Raw genomic sequence first — 17,656 nt, forward strand, 5'->3', positions numbered from 1 at the left:
TATTTAGATGTACTGTACATGATAATAATAGTTCCTGTCTGGCCTCAGTATGTACTGTAGGACTGACTCACCTTGCAGGAGGAAGCCAGCAGGGAGCCGTCCTGTTTCCAGCTAAGACTCTGCAGCTGATCACCGTGCGGCTCCAGAGCTGCAGACAGAAACACAGGTCAGAGATCAAGAGACTGGTCAGCTCAGCCCACAGGTTATCACAGGGGAGGTCAAGGAAAGGTCACAGAGAGGTCAACAGCACAGGTTAACACAAGACCAGGAACAACAAAGTACATAAAGAACAGATTCAGGATGAATAGACAAAGAAAAGAAAGCACAGGTAGAAACACAGGACAGGTGCAGCCCAGACACGGGACAGGTGAGGCCAAGACACGGGACAGGTAAGGCCAAGACACGGGACAGGTAGGGCCAAGACACAGGACAGGTGCAGCCCAGACACGGGACAGGTGAGGCCAAGACACAGGACAGGTGCAGCCCAGACACGGGACAGGTGAGGCCAAGACACAGGACAGGTGCAGCCCAGACACGGGACAGGTGAGGCCAGACACGGGACAGGTGAGGCCAACACACAGGACAGGTGCAGCCCAGACACGGGACAGGTGAGGCCAGACACGGGACAGGTGAGGCCAACACACAGGACAGGTGAGGCCAGACACGGGACAGGTGAGGCCAAGACACAGGACAGGTGAGGCCCAGACACAGGACAGGTGCAGCCCAGACACGGGACAGGTGCAGCCCAGACACGGGACAGGTGAGGCCAGACACGGGACAGGTAAGGCCAACACACAGGACAGGTGAGGCCAGACACGGGACAGGTGAGGCCAACACACAGGACAGGAAAAGCCCAGACACGGGACAGGTGAGGCCAAGACACAGGACAGGTGAGGCCAGACACGGGACAGGTGAGGCCAACACACAGGACAGGAAAAGCCCAGACACGGGACAGGTGAGGCCAAGACACAGGACAGGTGAGGCCAGGACACGGGACAGGTGAGGCCAAGACACGGGACAGGTGCAGCCCAGACACGGGACAGGTGAGGGCCAAGACACAGGACAGGTGAGGCCAAGACACGGGACAGGTGCGGCCCAGACACGGGACAGGTGAGGCCAAGACACGGGACAGGTGAGGCCAAGACACAGGACAGGTGAGGCCAAGACACAGGACAGGTGAGGCCAAGACACAGGACAGGTGAGGCCAAGACACAGAACAGGTGCAGCCCAGACACGGGACAGGTGAGGCCAAGACACGGGACAGGTGAGGCCAAGACACGGGACAGGTGAGGGCCAAGACACGGGTCAGGTGCAGCCCAGACACGGGACAGGTGAGGGCCAAGACACGGGACAGGTGAGGCCAAGACACAGAACAGGTGCGGCCCAGACACGGGACAGGTGAGGCCAAGACACGGGACAGGTGAGGCCAAGACACAGGACAGGTGAGGCCAAGACACGGGACAGGTGAGGCCAAGACACGGGACAGGTGAGGCCAAGACACGGGACAGGTGAGGCCAAGACACGGGACAGGTGAGGCCAAGACACGGGACAGGTGAGGCCAAGACACGGGACAGGTGAGGCCAAGACACGGGACAGGTGGGCCAAGACACGGGACAGGTGAGGCCAAGACACGGGACAGGTGAGGCCAAGACACGGGACAGGTGAGGCCAAGACACGGGACAGGTGAGGCCAAGACACGGGACAGGTGGGCCAAGACACGGGACAGGTGAGGCCAAGACACGGGACAGGTGGGCCAAGACACAGGACAGGTGAGACCAAGACACAGGACAGGTGCAGCCCAGACACGGGACAGGTGAGGCCAAGACACAAGACACAGAGGGAAACACAGGATGAAACAACCTTACATAAATTGTAGAAACCCCAAAGCAGACCCAGTTGACCCAGTTAAGACCACCTGGATCAATGGTACACAGAACATAATGAGGTTATGGTGCTACGGCTGGTTGGATACAGCATAGCATGTATGGTTATGATGACACGACAGTAGATGGCATAGATGACAACGGCATTTGTCAAATGGAAGAAAGTCGTCACACGGGACACAGTTGAGGTTCACCCTCTAGGCCTCCCGAGTGGCGCAGTGGTCTAAGGCACTGCATCGCAGTACTAGCTGTGCCACTAGAGATCTTGGTTCAAGTCCAGGCTCTGTCGCCCGGCCGCAACCAGGCAACCCATCAGGCAGAGTCGTCTGGGTTAGGGGAGGGTTTGGCCAGCAGGGATGTTCTTGTCCCATCACAAACTCCTGTGGCGGGCCGGGCGCAATGCACGCGGTCGCCTGGTGTACAGTGTTTCCTCCGACACATTGGTGCGGCTGGCTTCCAGGTTAAGTGGGCATTGTGTCAAGAAGCAGTGCGGCTTGGTTGGGTTGTGTTTCGGAGGAGGCACGACTCTCAACCTTCAACTGTGAAAGGATCAAACTGACTGACCGATTGTGTGTATGGTCTGTCTGCTGCTATATTTGTGTGTTTGTACTGTATTGATCCATTTGTGAGTGATTGATTATGTTCATCATTCATGTTTGTGTGCGTTCCTTCAATCATTTGTGAGTGTGTGTTCATGCATTCACCATTCTTTCATGCCTGCATAGTGTAAAGCTCCTCTCCTCCAGTGTATCCTACCTGCTAGCGGTGATTGTTGGCGGCTGGTGTCCCAGAGCTGGGCTGTCTTGGTGGAGCCCACAGCCAGCAGGCCAGAGGAGGTGGGGTGGAAGGCGACCAGCTCCAGACGACCCTCTCCGGGACACAGGGTCACCTCCGCCCCCCCGGGCTGCTCCTGTTCTGGTTCACACACACGCCACAGCTTCACCTGCATGGACACACACCAGGCCAAGAAAGCATGTTTTTAGTGACCGTGTTGTGCTGAGTAAAAGAGAGACACACTTGCGCACACACAAACACACACAAACAAGAGCGTCGGGTGAATGGGCTCTCAATCAGACATGAAGACAGTGACATACATAATAATTACAAAGGTATGTGGACCCCTTCAAATTCGTGGATTTGGCTATTTCAGCCACACCCACCCACACCCACTGCTGACAGGTGTATCAAATCAAGCAAACAGCCATGCAATCTGAATAGACAAACATTGGCAGTAGAATGGCCTTACTCAAGAGCTCAGTGACTTTCAACGTGGCACCGTCATAGGATGCCACCTTCCCAATAAGTCAGTTCGTCAAATTTCTGCCTTTCTAGAGCTGCCCCAGTCAACTGTAAGTGCTGTTATTGTGAAGTGGAAATGTCGAGGAATAACAACGGCTCAGCCGTGAAGTGGTTGGTCACACAAGCTCACAGAACGGGACTGTGGCGTGCTAAAGTGCGTAAAATCGTCAGTTCACAGTTGCAACACTCACTACCCGAGTTCCAAACTGCCTCGAAACAACGTCAGCACAAGAACTGTTCGTCGGGAGCATCATGAACTGGGTTTCCATGGCCCAGCAGCTGCACACAAGCCTAAGATCACCATGCCAAGCGTCGGCTGGAGTGGTGTAAAGCCCGCCGCCATTGGACTCTGGAGCAGTGGAAACATGTTCTATTGAATGATACTTCACCATCTGTCAGTCCGACCGACAAATCTGGGTTTGAGAAACGCTCCCTACCCGAATGTATAGTGCCAACTGTAAAGTCTGGTGGAGGAGGAATAATGATCTGGGGCTGTTTTTCATGGTTCGGGCTCGGCTCCTTAGTTCAAGTGAAGGGAACTCTTAGCTACAGCATTGAGGAAGGCCTTTTCCTGTTTCAGCATGACAATGCCCCGGTGCACAAAGCGAGATACATACAGAAATGATTTGTTGAGATCGGTGTGGAAGAACTTCACTGGCCTACACAGAGCCCTGACCTCAACCCCATTGAAAACCTTAGGGATGAATGGGAACGCCGACTGCGAGTCTGGTCTAATCACCCAACATCAGTGCCCGACCTCACTAATGCTCTTGTGGCTGAATGGAAGCAAGTGTATGTTACACATGCATATAAATAAAGTATTATACACATGTAAATGTAACATTTGCATATGTCTATCTAATGTTAGAGAGAAGGTTTTGAGGTTTGTATCTTGCTCCATGTCAGTAGGTCATTGAAGGCAATGACTTAAACTGATCCCTTCACCCCAGCTCCACTCACTGAACGTTCGTACCCCAGCTCCACTCACTGAACGTTCGTACCCCAGCTCCACTCACTGAACGTTCAAACCCCAGCTACACTCACTGAACGTTCAAACCCCAGCTACACTCACTGAACGTTCGTACCCCAGCTCCACTCACTGAACGTTCGTACCCCAGCTCCACTCACTGAACGTTCAAACCCCAGCTCCACTCACTGAACGTTCAAACCCCAGCTCCACTCACTGAACGTTCGTACCCCAGCTCCACTCACTGAACGTTCGTACCCCAGCTCCACTCACTGAACGTTCGTACCCCAGCTCCACTCACTGAACGTTCGTACCCCAGCTCCACTCACTGAACGTTCAAACCCCAGCTACACTCACTGAACGTTCGTACCCCAGCTCCACTCACTGAACGTTCGTACCCCAGCTCCACTCACTGAACGTTCGTACCCCAGCTCCACTCACTGAACGTTCGTACCCCAGCTCCACTCACTGAACGTTCAAACCCCAGCTACACTCACTGAACGTTCAAACCCCAGCTCCACTCACTGAACGTTCAAACCCCAGCTCCACTCACTGAACGTTCGTACCCCAGCTCCACTCACTGAACGTTCGTACCCCAGCTCCACTCACTGAACGTTCGTACCCCAGCTACACTCACTGAACGTTCAAACCCCAGCGACACTCACTGAACGTTCGTACCCCAGCTCCACTCACTGAACGTTCGTACCCCAGCTCCACTCACTGAATGTTCAAACCCCAGCTCCACTCACTGAACGTTCGTACCCCAGCTCCACTCACTGAACGTTCAAACCCCAGCTCCACTCACTGAACGTTCGTACCCCAGCTCCACTCACTGAACGTTCGTACCCCAGCTCCACTCACTGAACGTTCGTACCCCAGCTCCACTCACTGAACGTTCGTACCCCAGCTACACTCACTGAACGTTCGTACCCCAGCTCCACTCACTGAACGTTCGTACCCCAGCTCCACTCACTGAACGTTCAAACCCCAGCTCCACTCACTGAACGTTCAAACCCCAGCTCCACTCACTGAACGTTCGTACCCCAGCTACACTCACTGAACGTTCGTACCCCAGCTACACTCACTGAACGTTCAAACCCCAGCTCCACTCACTGAACGTTCGTACCCCAGCTCCACTCACTGAACGTTCGTACCCCAGCTCCACTCACTGAACGTTCGTACCCCAGCTCCACTCACTGAACGTTCAAACCCCAGCTACACTCACTGAACGTTCGTACCCCAGCTCCACTCACTGAACGTTCGTACCCCAGCTCCACTCACTGAACGTTCAAACCCCAGCTACACTCACTGAACGTTCAAACCCCAGCTCCACTCACTGAACGTTCGTACCCCAACTCCACTCACTGAACGTTCGTACCCCAGCTCCACTCACTGAACGTTCGTACCCCAACTCCACTCACTGAACGTTCGTACCCCAGCTCCACTCACTGAACGTTCGTACCCCAGCTCCACTCACTGAACGTTCGTACCCCAACTCCACTCACTGAACGTTCAAACCCCAGCTCCACTCACTGAACGTTCGTACCCCAGCTCCACTCACTGAACGTTCGTACCCCAACTCCACTCACTGAACGTTCGTACCCCAGCTCCACTCACTGAACGTTCGTACCCCAGCTCCACTCACTGAACGTTCGTACCCCAGCTCCACTCACTGAACGTTCGTACCCCAGCTCCACTCACTGAACGTTCGTACCCCAGCTCCACTCACTGAACGTTCGTACCCCAGCTCCACTCACTGAACGTTCGTACCCCAGCTCCACTCACTGAACGTTCGTACCCCAGCTCCACTCACTGAACGTTCGTACCCCAGCTCCACTCACTGAACGTTCGTACCCCAGCTCCACTCAGTGAGTGGAGTGAGCTCCACTCACTGAACGTTCGTACCCCAGCTCCACTCACTGAACGTTCGTACCCCAGCTCCACTCACTGAACGTTCGTACCCCAGCTCCACTCACTGAACGTTCGTACCCCAGCTCCACTCACTGAACGTTCGTACCCCAGCTCCACTCACTGAACGTTCGTACCCCAGCTCCACTCACTGAACGTTCGTACCCCAGCTCCACTCACTGAACGTTCGTACCCCAGCTCCACTCACTGAACGTTCGTACCCCAGCTCCACTCACTGAACGTTCGTACCCCAGCTCCACTCACTGAACGTTCGTACCCCAGCTCCACTCACTGAACGTTCGTACCCCAGCTCCACTCACTGAACGTTCAAACCCCAGCTACACTCACTGAACGTTCGTACCCCAGCTCCACTCACTGAACGTTCAAACCCCAGCTACACTCACTGAACGTTCAAACCCCAGCTCCACTCACTGAACGTTCGTACCCCAGCTCCACTCACTGAACGTTCAAACCCCAGCTACACTCACTGAACGTTCGTACCCCAGCTCCACTCACTGAACGTTCGTACCCCAGCTACACTCACTGAACGTTCAAACCCCAGCTCCACTCACTGAACGTTCGTACCCCAGCTCCACTCACTGAACGTTCGTACCCCAGCTCCACTCACTGAACGTTCAAACCCCAGCTCCACTCACTGAACGTTCGTACCCCAACTCCACTCACTGAACGTTCGTACCCCAGCTCCACTCACTGAACGTTCGTACCCCAACTCCACTCACTGAACGTTCGTACCCCAGCTCCACTCACTGAACGTTCGTACCCCAGCTCCACTCACTGAACGTTCGTACCCCAACTCCACTCACTGAACGTTCAAACCCCAGCTACACTCACTGAACGTTCGTACCCCAGCTCCACTCACTGAACGTTCGTACCCCAACTCCACTCACTGAACGTTCGTACCCCAGCTCCACTCACTGAACGTTCGTACCCCAGCTCCACTCACTGAACGTTCGTACCCCAGCTACACTCACTGAACGTTCGTACCCCAGCTCCACTCACTGAACGTTCGTACCCCAGCTCCACTCACTGAACGTTCGTACCCCAGCTCCACTCAGTGAGTGGAGTGAGCTCCACTCACTGAACGTTCGTACCCCAGCTCCACTCACTGAACGTTCGTACCCCAGCTCCACTCACTGAACGTTCGTACCCCAGCTCCACTCACTGAACGTTCGTACCCCAGCTCCACTCACTGAACGTTCGTACCCCAGCTCCACTCACTGAACGTTCGTACCCCAGCTCCACTCACTGAACGTTCGTACCCCAGCTCCACTCACTGAACGTTCGTACCCCAGCTCCACTCACTGAACGTTCGTACCCCAGCTCCACTCACTGAACGTTCGTACCCCAGCTCCACTCACTGAACGTTCGTACCCCAGCTCCACTCACTGAACGTTCGTACCCCAGCTCCACTCACTGAACGTTCGTACCCCAGCTCCACTCACTGAACGTTCGTACCCCAGCTCCACTCACTGAACGTTCGTACCCCAGCTCCACTCACTGAACGTTCGTACCCCAGCTCCACTCACTGAACGTTCGTACCCCAGCTCCACTCACTGAACGTTCGTACCCCAGCTCCACTCACTGAACGTTCGTACCCCAGCTCCACTCACTGAACGTTCGTACCCCAGCTCCACTCACTGAACGTTCGTACCCCAGCTCCACTCACTGAACGTTCGTACCCCAGCTACACTCACTGAACGTTCGTACCCCAGCTCCACTCACTGAACGTTCGTACCCCAGCTCCACTCACTGAACGTTCAAACCCCAGCTCCACTCACTGAACGTTCAAACCCCAGCTACACTCACTGAACGTTCAAACCCCAGCTACACTCACTGAACGTTCAAACCCCAGCTACACTCACTTAAAATTGAAAGGCAGAGTTGATAGACATGCCATCAGCCCCAACCCTGTTGTTAATGAACAGTGAGTTAATTTCCAACAGCTGGCCTTGCCCTAAAACCCATTGCAGCAGACTCAGTTTGCCCATACCCAACCACCTACTGTTAAACATTGGAGCTTTCACTACTAGGACTACAGACACCTGGACCATGTTCTCCCTACTAGGACTACAGACACCTGGACCATGTTCTCCCTACTAGGACTACAGACACCGGGACCATGTTCTCCCTAGTAGGACTACAGACACCTGGACCATGTTCTCCCTAGTAGGACTACAGACACCTGGACCATGTTCTCCCTAGTAGGACTACAGACACCTGGACCATGTTCTCCCTAGTAGGACTACAGACACCTGGACCACGTTCTCCCTAGTAGGACTACAGACACCTGGACCATGTTCTCCCTAGTAGGACTACAGACACCTGGACCATGTTCTCCCTAGTAGGACTACAGACACCTGGACCATGTTATCCCTACTAGGACTACAGACACCTGGACCACGTTCTCCCTACTGGGACTCCTGACACCGGGACCATGTTCTCCCTAGTAGGACTACAGACACCTGGACCATGTTCTCCCTAGTAGGACTACAGACACCTGGACCACGTTCTCACTACTAGGACTACAGACACCTGGACCACGTTCTCCCTACTAGGACTACAGACACCGGGACCATGTTCTCCCTAGTAGGACTACAGACACCTGGACCATGTTCTACCTAGTAGGACTACAGACACCTGGACCATGTTCTCCCTAGTAGGACTACAGACACCTGGACCATGTTCTCCCTAGTAGGACTACAGACACCTGGACCATGTTCTCCCTAGTAGGACTACAGACACCTGGACCACGTTCTCCCTAGTAGGACTACAGACACCTGGACCACGTTCTCACTCCTAGAACTACAGACACCTGGACCATGTTCTCCCTAGTAGGACTACAGACACCTGGACCATGTTCTCCCTAGTAGGACTACAGACACCTGGACCATGTTCTCCCTAGTAGGACTACAGACACCTGGACCACGTTCTCACTCCTAGAACTACAGACACCTGGACCATGTTCTCCCTAGTAGGACTACAGACACCTGGACCATGTTGTCCCTAGTAGGACTACAGACACCTGGACCATGTTCTCCCTAGTAGGACTACAGACACCTGGACCATGTTGTCCCTAGTAGGACTACAGACACCTGGACCATGTTCTCCCTAGTAGGACTACAGACACCTGGACCATGTTCTCCCTAGTAGAACTACAGACACCTGGACCATGTTCTCACTACTAGAACTACAGACACCTGGACCATGTTCTCCCTAGTAGGACTACAGACACCTGGACCACGATCTCACTCCTAGAACTACAGACACCGGGACCACGTTCTCACTACTAGAACTACAGACACCTGGACCATGTTCTCACAACTAGGACTCCTGACACCGGGACCACGTTCTCACTACTAGAACTACAGACACCTGGACCATGTTCTCCCTACTGGGACTCCTGACACCGGGACCATGGTCTCCCTACTGGGACTCCTGACACCGGGACCATGTTCTCCCTACTGGGACTCCTGACACCTGGACCATGTTCTCACTACTAGGACTCCTGACACCGGGACCATGTTCTCCCTACTGGGACTCCTGACACCTGGACCATGTTCTCCCTACTGGGACTCCTGACACCTGGACCATGTTCTCACTACTAGGACTCCTGACATCGGGACCATGTTCTCCCTACTAGGACTCCTGACACCGGGACCATGTTCTCCCTACTGGGACTCCTGACACCGGGACTGGAGAACCAAGTGGTATACAGCTGCAGATACAGGATTTAATCCAGCAATAAGGTGGTAAATTGGAGCCTTTTAAATGCCACCTGGGGCCTGTTTTATTATTTTATTTAACTAGGCAAGTCAGGTAAGAACAAATTCTTATTTACAATGATGGCCTCCCCAGGCCAAACCCAGACGACGCCCTATGGGACTCCCAATCACGGCAGGATGTGATGCAGCCTGGATTCGAACCAGGTACTGCAGTGCCGCCTCTTGCACTGAGATGAAGTGTCTTAGACCACTGCCACTCAGGAGCCCAAAGCATGGCAAAAGCGATGACAAAGTCTTAAAACAGGGTGTGTGTGTGTGTGTGTGTACATGTGTTTTTGTGGGTGTGGACGTCTGTGTGTGTTACTCAGCACAACAAGGTGACTAAAACAATATGTCTTCTTGGCAGCAGATGAAAGCTGGGAATATAAAGTATCCTAGCTGAGCTCAGGGCTCCTCTACATATGCTGGGTACTTTACTGTGCACTGAGGCTTTGGCTCAGTGTGGCTGTACATGTGTTTACTCAGCCCTCTGAGGCAGACCCTGCTGCTGAGTCTGCATACACACTCACACATGGACTCTGAGTGACTTCAAAGGTTCCTTTCCACATAATAACAGTCAATGCAATTCATTTTTTCATCCAGATGTGTCAGAGCCCTCGTTCCCGGCCTAAAGATACAAACAACTGTTCATGAGTATGTGCATGTACCATGAAAAAAACAGACAACCAGTCTGCAAGAGAGTGTATGACCATAACGAAATCCTCTTTCCTTCCTTCCTCTCTTAAAGCTATGACTCATCTTATAGTTAGGTGAAAGGTCAAGAGGAAGGAAGGAAAGAATGAAGGACATTTTTTTTAAATGAAGACAGGGCCTTAGAGGAATGAGGACAGGGCCTCAGAGGAATGAGGACCGAGAGACAGGAGGGCCTCACCGTTTCATCTGCAGAACAGGTAGCCAGGAGATTATCATCAAACGGAGAGAAGTCCAAATCAGTTATCAGATCTGAGAGAGAGACAGAGAGATGACAAATCAGTTATCAGATCTGAGAGAGAGACAGAGAGAGGACAAATCAGTTATCAGATCTGAGAGAGACAGAGAGGAGGACAAATCAGTTATCAGATCTGAGAGAGAGAGAGAGAAAACACTGATATATATATATATATATATATATATATATAAAAATAATATGACATTTGTAATGTCTTTATTGTTTTGAAACTTCTGTATGTGTAATGTTTACTGTTAATTGTTATTGTTTATTTCACTTTTGTATATTATCTACCTCACTTGCTTTGGCAATGTTAACACATGTTTCCCATGCCAATAAAGCCCTTGAATTGAATTGAGTGAGAGAGAGAGACAGACAGAGAAGTCCAAATCAGTTATCTGAGAGATAGAGAGAGAGAGAGAGACAGAGAGAAGTCCAAATCAGTTATCAGATCTGAGAGAGTGAGAAAGCGAGGACAAATCAGTTGTCAGATCTGAGTAAGAGAGTGAGAGAGAGAGAGAGAGAGAGGACAAATCAGTTGTCAGATCTGAGTGAGAGAGAGAGAGAGAGAGGACAAATCAGTTGTCAGATCTGAGTAAGAGAGTAAGAGAGTGAGAGAGAGAGAGAGAGAGAGAGAGAGGACAAATCAGTTGTCAGATCTGAGTGAGAGAGAGAGAGGACAAATCAGTTGTCAGATCTGAGTAAGAGAGTGAGAGAGAGACAGACAAAGAGGAGGACAAACAAGAGATTTAGGTCACAGGTTTAAGGGTTTATTTGAGAACGATGCATTCCTCTTGTGATCACTTGGATAAGTTAAAAGTCCAATGCAGCAGTTTTTGTGACAATATCAAATCACTTCTGGGGAACAATTAAGTAGCTTACTGTGATTGGTTTCAATTAAAATGGTCAAAAAGAAACAAACGCTTCATAACAAAGCAATTTCTCAAGGAAGAATTTAGCTCTGACAGTCTGGGAGTGGTCTGAGTGGGGAGGGGGAAACTAAAAACTAGTGGTTATTGGCACAGAGGTTTGGAACCCTCATTCTTATTGGTAAATGAACAAACTTCCTGAATGTCACCATGGAAGGCCAAAAATCCATCCCACCAAAACAGGCTGATATTTCAGGTGGTCTTTCCAAACAGCTCTTACACTAAAAGGGCATTATAATAATTTTCACAATTTCAGAGTATTATCCAACCTCCTAGTGTGGAAATACACTGCTCAAAAAAATAAAGGGAATACTAAAATAACACATCCTAGATCTGAATGAATGAAATATTCTTATTAAATACTTTTTTCTTTACATAGTTGAATGTGCTGACAACAAAATCACAAAAATCAAAAAATCTAATTTATCAACCCATGGAGGTCTGGATTTGGAGTCACACTCACAATTATAGTGGAAAACCACACTACAGGCTGCTCCAACTTTGATGTAATGTCCTTAAAACAAGTCCAAATGAGTCTCAGTAGTGTGTGTGGCCTCCACGTGCCTGTATGACCTCCCTACAATGCCTGGGCATGCTCCTGATGAGGTGGCGGATGGTCTCCTGAGGGATCTCCTCCCAGACCTGGACTAAAGCATCCGCCAACTCCTGGACAGTCTGTGGTGCAACGTGGTGTTGGTGGATGGAGCGAAACATGATGTCCCAGATGTGCTCAATTGGATTCAGGTCTGGGGAACGGGCGGGCCAGTCCATAGCATCAATGCCTTCCTCTTGCAGGAACTGCTGACACACTCCAGCCACATGAGGTCTAGCATTGTCTTGCATTAGGAGGAACCCAGGGCAACCGCACCAGCATACGGTACCTAATGGCAGACAGGCTACCTCTGGCGAGCACATGGAGGGCTGTGCAGCCCCCCAAAGAAATACCACCCCACACCATGACTGACCCACCGCCAAACCGGTCATGCTGGAGGATGTTGCAGGCAGCAGAACGTTCTCCATGGCGTCTCCAGACTCTGTCACGTCTGTCACATGTGCTCAGTGTGAACCTGCTTTCATCTGTGAAGAGCACAGGGCGCCAGTGGCGAATTTGGCAATCTTGGTGTTCTCTGGCAAATGCCAAACGTCCTGCACGGTGTTGGGCTGTAAGTACAACCCCCACCTGTGGACGTCGGGCCCTCATACCACCCTCATGGAGTCTGTTTCTGACCGTTTGAGCAGACACATGCACATTTGTGGCCTGCTGGAGGTCATTTTGCAGGGCTCTGGCAGTACTCCTCCTGCTCCTCCTTGCACAAAGGCGGAGGTAGCGGTCCTGCTGCTGGGTTGTTGCCCTCCTACGGCCTCCTCCACGCCCCCTATGTACTGGCCTGTCTCCTGGTAGCGCCTCCATGCTCTGGACACTACTCTGACAGACACAGCAAACCTTCTTGCCACAGCTCGCATTGATGTGCCATCCTGGATGAGCTGCACTACCTGAGCCACTTGTGTGGGTTGTAGACTCCGTCTCATGCTACCACTAGAGTGAAAGCACCACCAGCATTCAAAAGTGACCAAAACATCAGCCAGGAAGCATAGGAACTGAGAAGTGGTCTGTGGTTCACACCTGCAGAACCACTCCTTTATTGGGGGTGTCTTGCTAATTGCCTATAATGTCCACCTGTTGTCTAATCCATTTGCACAACAGCATGTGAAATTTATTGTCAATCAGTGTTGCTTCCTAAGTGGACAGTTTGATTTCACAGAAGTGTAATCGACTTGGAGTTACATTGTGTTGTTTAAGTGTTCCCTTTATTTTTTTGAGCAGTGTAAATATAAAACGCAGGAAATCACATTTTGGACTGGACCTTTAAGAAAATGGTCTTGTTAAAAAAGCAGACAAAAGGGAGTCAGTTCGATAAAGGTTGAAACATCTTAACCCTGGTCTCTCACGTTAAAAACCACTTTAGACCAAGAGGAAATTCCCTTTTGGGCCACTGATTTTGATGTCGCAGGCAGGGCTAGCTCATCACGAGACCATGAGCAACCATGTACCTGACTCATGTTCACTACACCTAGTTCCAGATCTGGTTGTACTGTCTAGCTAACTCCTTTGGTCGGGAGTCGTGACAATGACCATAGCAGTTGGCAAGACAGACAGACAGCACAATCATTTATCTGGGATTGTACTAAAACGTACTCATGGTAAGAATATGAAATATTAAAGATGCACGATGCAGGAATGGCTCCGCCATGTCCTGGTTGCTAAAATTATAATAGTTCACTTAATTGCAGTTGATGTGACAAAACAAACAAGTGTAGTGTACAGAGTCATTATACCATCTAAACCGCTGTGAAACATTTTACATAACTAAAAATATTGTATTTCCAGCTGTTTCAAGCAAAAGACGAAAACAAAACTTTAACGGAAAGCATAGAAATAGCTCACATAGAACAGATCTACTTCTCATTCTTCCTTTAAATGCAAATGACAGATCTATAATACACATTTCTATATGAATTTGTTTATTGTTTAGGTTGCCCAAATTGTTACATATTGCAGCTTTAAGAAATGTAAAACAACAGAGAGAGAAAAAAGAGAGTTGTGATGAGTGGATAGTGTCTGGGGCTTGTGAAGGAGAGATTTTACAATGACGGCCTACCCCAGCCAAACCCTCCATTAACACGGACAACGCTGGGCAAATGGGACTCCCCATCACGGCAGGTTGTGATACAGCCCAGGATCTAACCCGGGTCTGTAGTGATGCCTCTAGCACTGAGAGGCAGAGCCTTAGACCGCTGCGCCACTCAGGAAAAATGAATGAAAAGTGGATAGAGGGATCTTACCAGCATGACATGGGATCACAGTCACTGTCCACTTGCCATCAGACCCTGGTTCCACAGAGGTGAGGCCAAGCATTCCTCCACCTGGTGACAAGACACACACACAAGAGACAGACAGCATGATCTATACAGTCTCTCTTTCATACTGATATGGCCTGCTCTAACAAAACAGATAGAGATATCTGCTCTGTGATGGCAATACCTGCTCACACACGCTTCAACAGACAGGTGAACTTACCAGAGACAGACAGGTAAATATACCAGAGACAGACAGGTAAATATACCAGAGACAGACAGGTAAATATACCAGAGACAGACAGCATGACTCCTCATAACAGAGACTAGAAAGAATAGAATATATTTAGTTGAACCCCACTTAGCATACCACTGTTGCCTGAATCACACTATAGGGCCAAAAGGATAGCACATCCACCATAGTTGCTGGAATCATGCAGGAACTGACATTTAGAAAAGAAAGCACAGTTTGGTTCTATAGTTGTCCTGACTCAGTCTTATCCTTACCGGCCTGGTCAGTGTTGAAGGCCACAAGCCTGGTGCTGGATTTGATGTGGTTCCCCTGAGAGGTGAAGGATCCTGCCCGGACATTACTGATCCAGCCCTGGACACAGGGGAAATTCACAGTGCATTAGGGGTAGGTGTGGTGGGACACTGGAGCTATCATTAGGAAGATGACTTAAGCAACTGGCCATCAGATACAACAAAGGTGATCGCAGTGGCCTAAAAGATGACACTGTCTAACGGTCATTATGAGTAGGCTATTTCTGACCTCCGCTAATATAATAGAGTAGGGGCGAACAGAATTGTTGCTATACTTGACAAGAAAACCATTAGAATGTTTCAGTTATTGTCTGTTCATTTAAATGCAAGTCTATCCAACTGAGTGGGATCCTAAGCATTCCCTTGACAAGTCCACACAAGAGAATAACAGCTCACACACTTTTAGACACACACTGCTGAAGTGCAATGCCCTTCATTGTCATCCCAAAATAAACTGTGGATAACTTAAATACACAGGCAGAGCACACACACACTGCTTCTCCAAACACCCAAGATTCAGACTAACTGTCATTATCAGGAAGATTAAGACTAACTGTCATAATAAGGAAGATTCAGACTAACTGTCATAATAAGGAAGATTCAGACTAACTGTCATAATAGGGAAGATTCAGACTAACTATCATAATAAGGAAGATTTAGACTAACTGTCATAATAAGGAAGATTCAGACCAACTGTCATAATAAGGAAGATTCAGACCAACTGTCATAATAAGGAAGATTCAGACTAACTGTCATAATAGGGAAGATTCAGACTAACTGTCATAATAGGGAAGATTCAGCCTAACTGTCATAATAAGGAAGATTCAGCCTAACTGTCATAATAGGGAAGATTCAGACTAACTGTCATAATAGGGAAGATTCAGACTAACTGTCATAATAGGGAAGATTCTGACTGTCATAATAGGGAAGATTCAGACTGTCATAATAAGGAAGATTCAGACTGTCATAATAAGGAAGAGGGTATCAGAGGGCATGTTGTTACACACACCCTCTGCCGTCCATGTTGAATCAGCAGAATGTTAAGGAAGTGGGAGCGACTCCCTGCGATGCGTATTCTAAAACCTCCTTTCACAACACTAACAACAGGGCATAGGCAGGAGCGCCGTGTGTTTGAATATCACTGCTGCCAAAACCGTTATGGGCTAACCATGTCAGACAACAGGCCTGAACACTGTCGCGGGCTCCGGCAGGGAAGGTACAGAGAGCACTTAGCAGCCCAGACAGTGTCTGAGAGCCCAGCAAAACAGCTAGTTTCTCTCTCTCAGGAAACACACAGTACTGCTCCACAGGCAGCCAGGCATAAAGAGAACAAGGTGCCCATTCTCACTCACTCACTCCTTGGAGTTCTCCCTCTCCCTCGCTCCTAACATTTGAGATGGTGCTTTGAGTGTTGCTTTTCTGAGGCAGTCCTCATAACAGGATCAGAGATCCGCTCTGCAGCTGGAACTCACTCACACTGTGAGACTGTGTGGAGGTTTGCTACATGGAGAATAAGCATCCAAGTAATGGTATATTTCATAACCGATGGCATGACACCACTACTGTGTATCTTACTCACAGCCTACAGTCATTGGTTGACAGAGAGGAGCTTTGTTAAATGGAGTAGGGATACGCACTGTATGTACAGTGCACTTTAGAACTCAAATCTGAGCATGGCTGCTACATTGTAGAATGATGACCGGTTACAATGAGAGCAGGAATTCTGATACATTCCAAACAATGTGTCTATTCAGTGATGATGGGCATCACAGCCTGCCTATCTGTAACATCTGACAATCCTGACCAATACGAACCGCTGTCAATTTCAAACGTGGAATTTGCATAGACTGCTGAAAGCTAGCTAGATAACAATAACCACATGGTTAACACTGTCACGTTAGCAGCCTTCGCGGTTTGCACTTGGTTTTCGTAGACTATTGTTTCTCTACCAACACACTCTTGCGATGCAGCAGCCTTCTGCAGATATGCAGGAAGTTCCATTTCCTCCAAACATTTTCAGACGTTCCCCAAAACACAACTCCATTCCGTCTTCTTCACCGTTGCTAAAAAACAATGCTGGCGAGGCTTTCTTGCAACGCTCATTACTTACATCTTTCTTGGCGATCTTCGGGGTGGTGTTTTTGAATTTGGAGGTCTTGAAACGATTCATTCTAGTCCCCTGAATTAACTTTCGTGCCTTCCGGGTATCTCTGTCTTGTTGATACTATTCGAAAAGAGCAGGCACTCAGCAGCACACTCCTTTTCAGATGACAGTTCTCGAGTTCAGCACTGTCACAACTCGCTGTACTGTGTGAGCGATTCAATCGACGATCGACTCAGACCCCTGTTTAGCTACATCAATGATGATTGACCACGGTAAAATACAAATGTTTCTGTTTTGAAACGTTTAATCGTAATTGCCGTGAGTAAGAAGCGGACTACATGGGATTCAACTGTTTAAATACTATTCCACAGTTTCTCAAGTACAGACGTTTCAACAGAGTGAAAGTTAGTTTGCGAACATCTTGAAACAAAAAATA

At 49.7% G+C, this 17,656-nt stretch overlaps 1 protein-coding gene across 1 annotated transcript in view; it reads right to left on the minus strand.

The window, feature by feature from the left end:
- The window catches only part of LOC110485259 (coronin-7-like), a 288,889-nt gene extending 271,260 nt beyond the window's left edge, over positions 1-17,629 (minus strand). The window contains exons 1-6 of the mRNA XM_036939103.1: positions 17,227-17,629; positions 15,081-15,177; positions 14,562-14,642; positions 10,732-10,802; positions 2,640-2,826; positions 72-148 (exon numbers count right to left, since the gene is read on the minus strand). Coding sequence (XP_036794998.1) covers positions 72-148; positions 2,640-2,826; positions 10,732-10,802; positions 14,562-14,642; positions 15,081-15,177; positions 17,227-17,286 — 573 coding nt within the window. The 5' untranslated portion in view covers positions 17,287-17,629. The remainder of the gene's footprint in view (positions 1-71; positions 149-2,639; positions 2,827-10,731; positions 10,803-14,561; positions 14,643-15,080; positions 15,178-17,226) is intronic.
- Positions 17,630-17,656: the final 27 nt, after the last annotated feature.

This window comes from Oncorhynchus mykiss, chromosome 12 (assembly GCF_013265735.2).
Source record: "Oncorhynchus mykiss isolate Arlee chromosome 12, USDA_OmykA_1.1, whole genome shotgun sequence".
Lineage (NCBI taxonomy): Eukaryota > Metazoa > Chordata > Actinopteri > Salmoniformes > Salmonidae > Oncorhynchus > Oncorhynchus mykiss.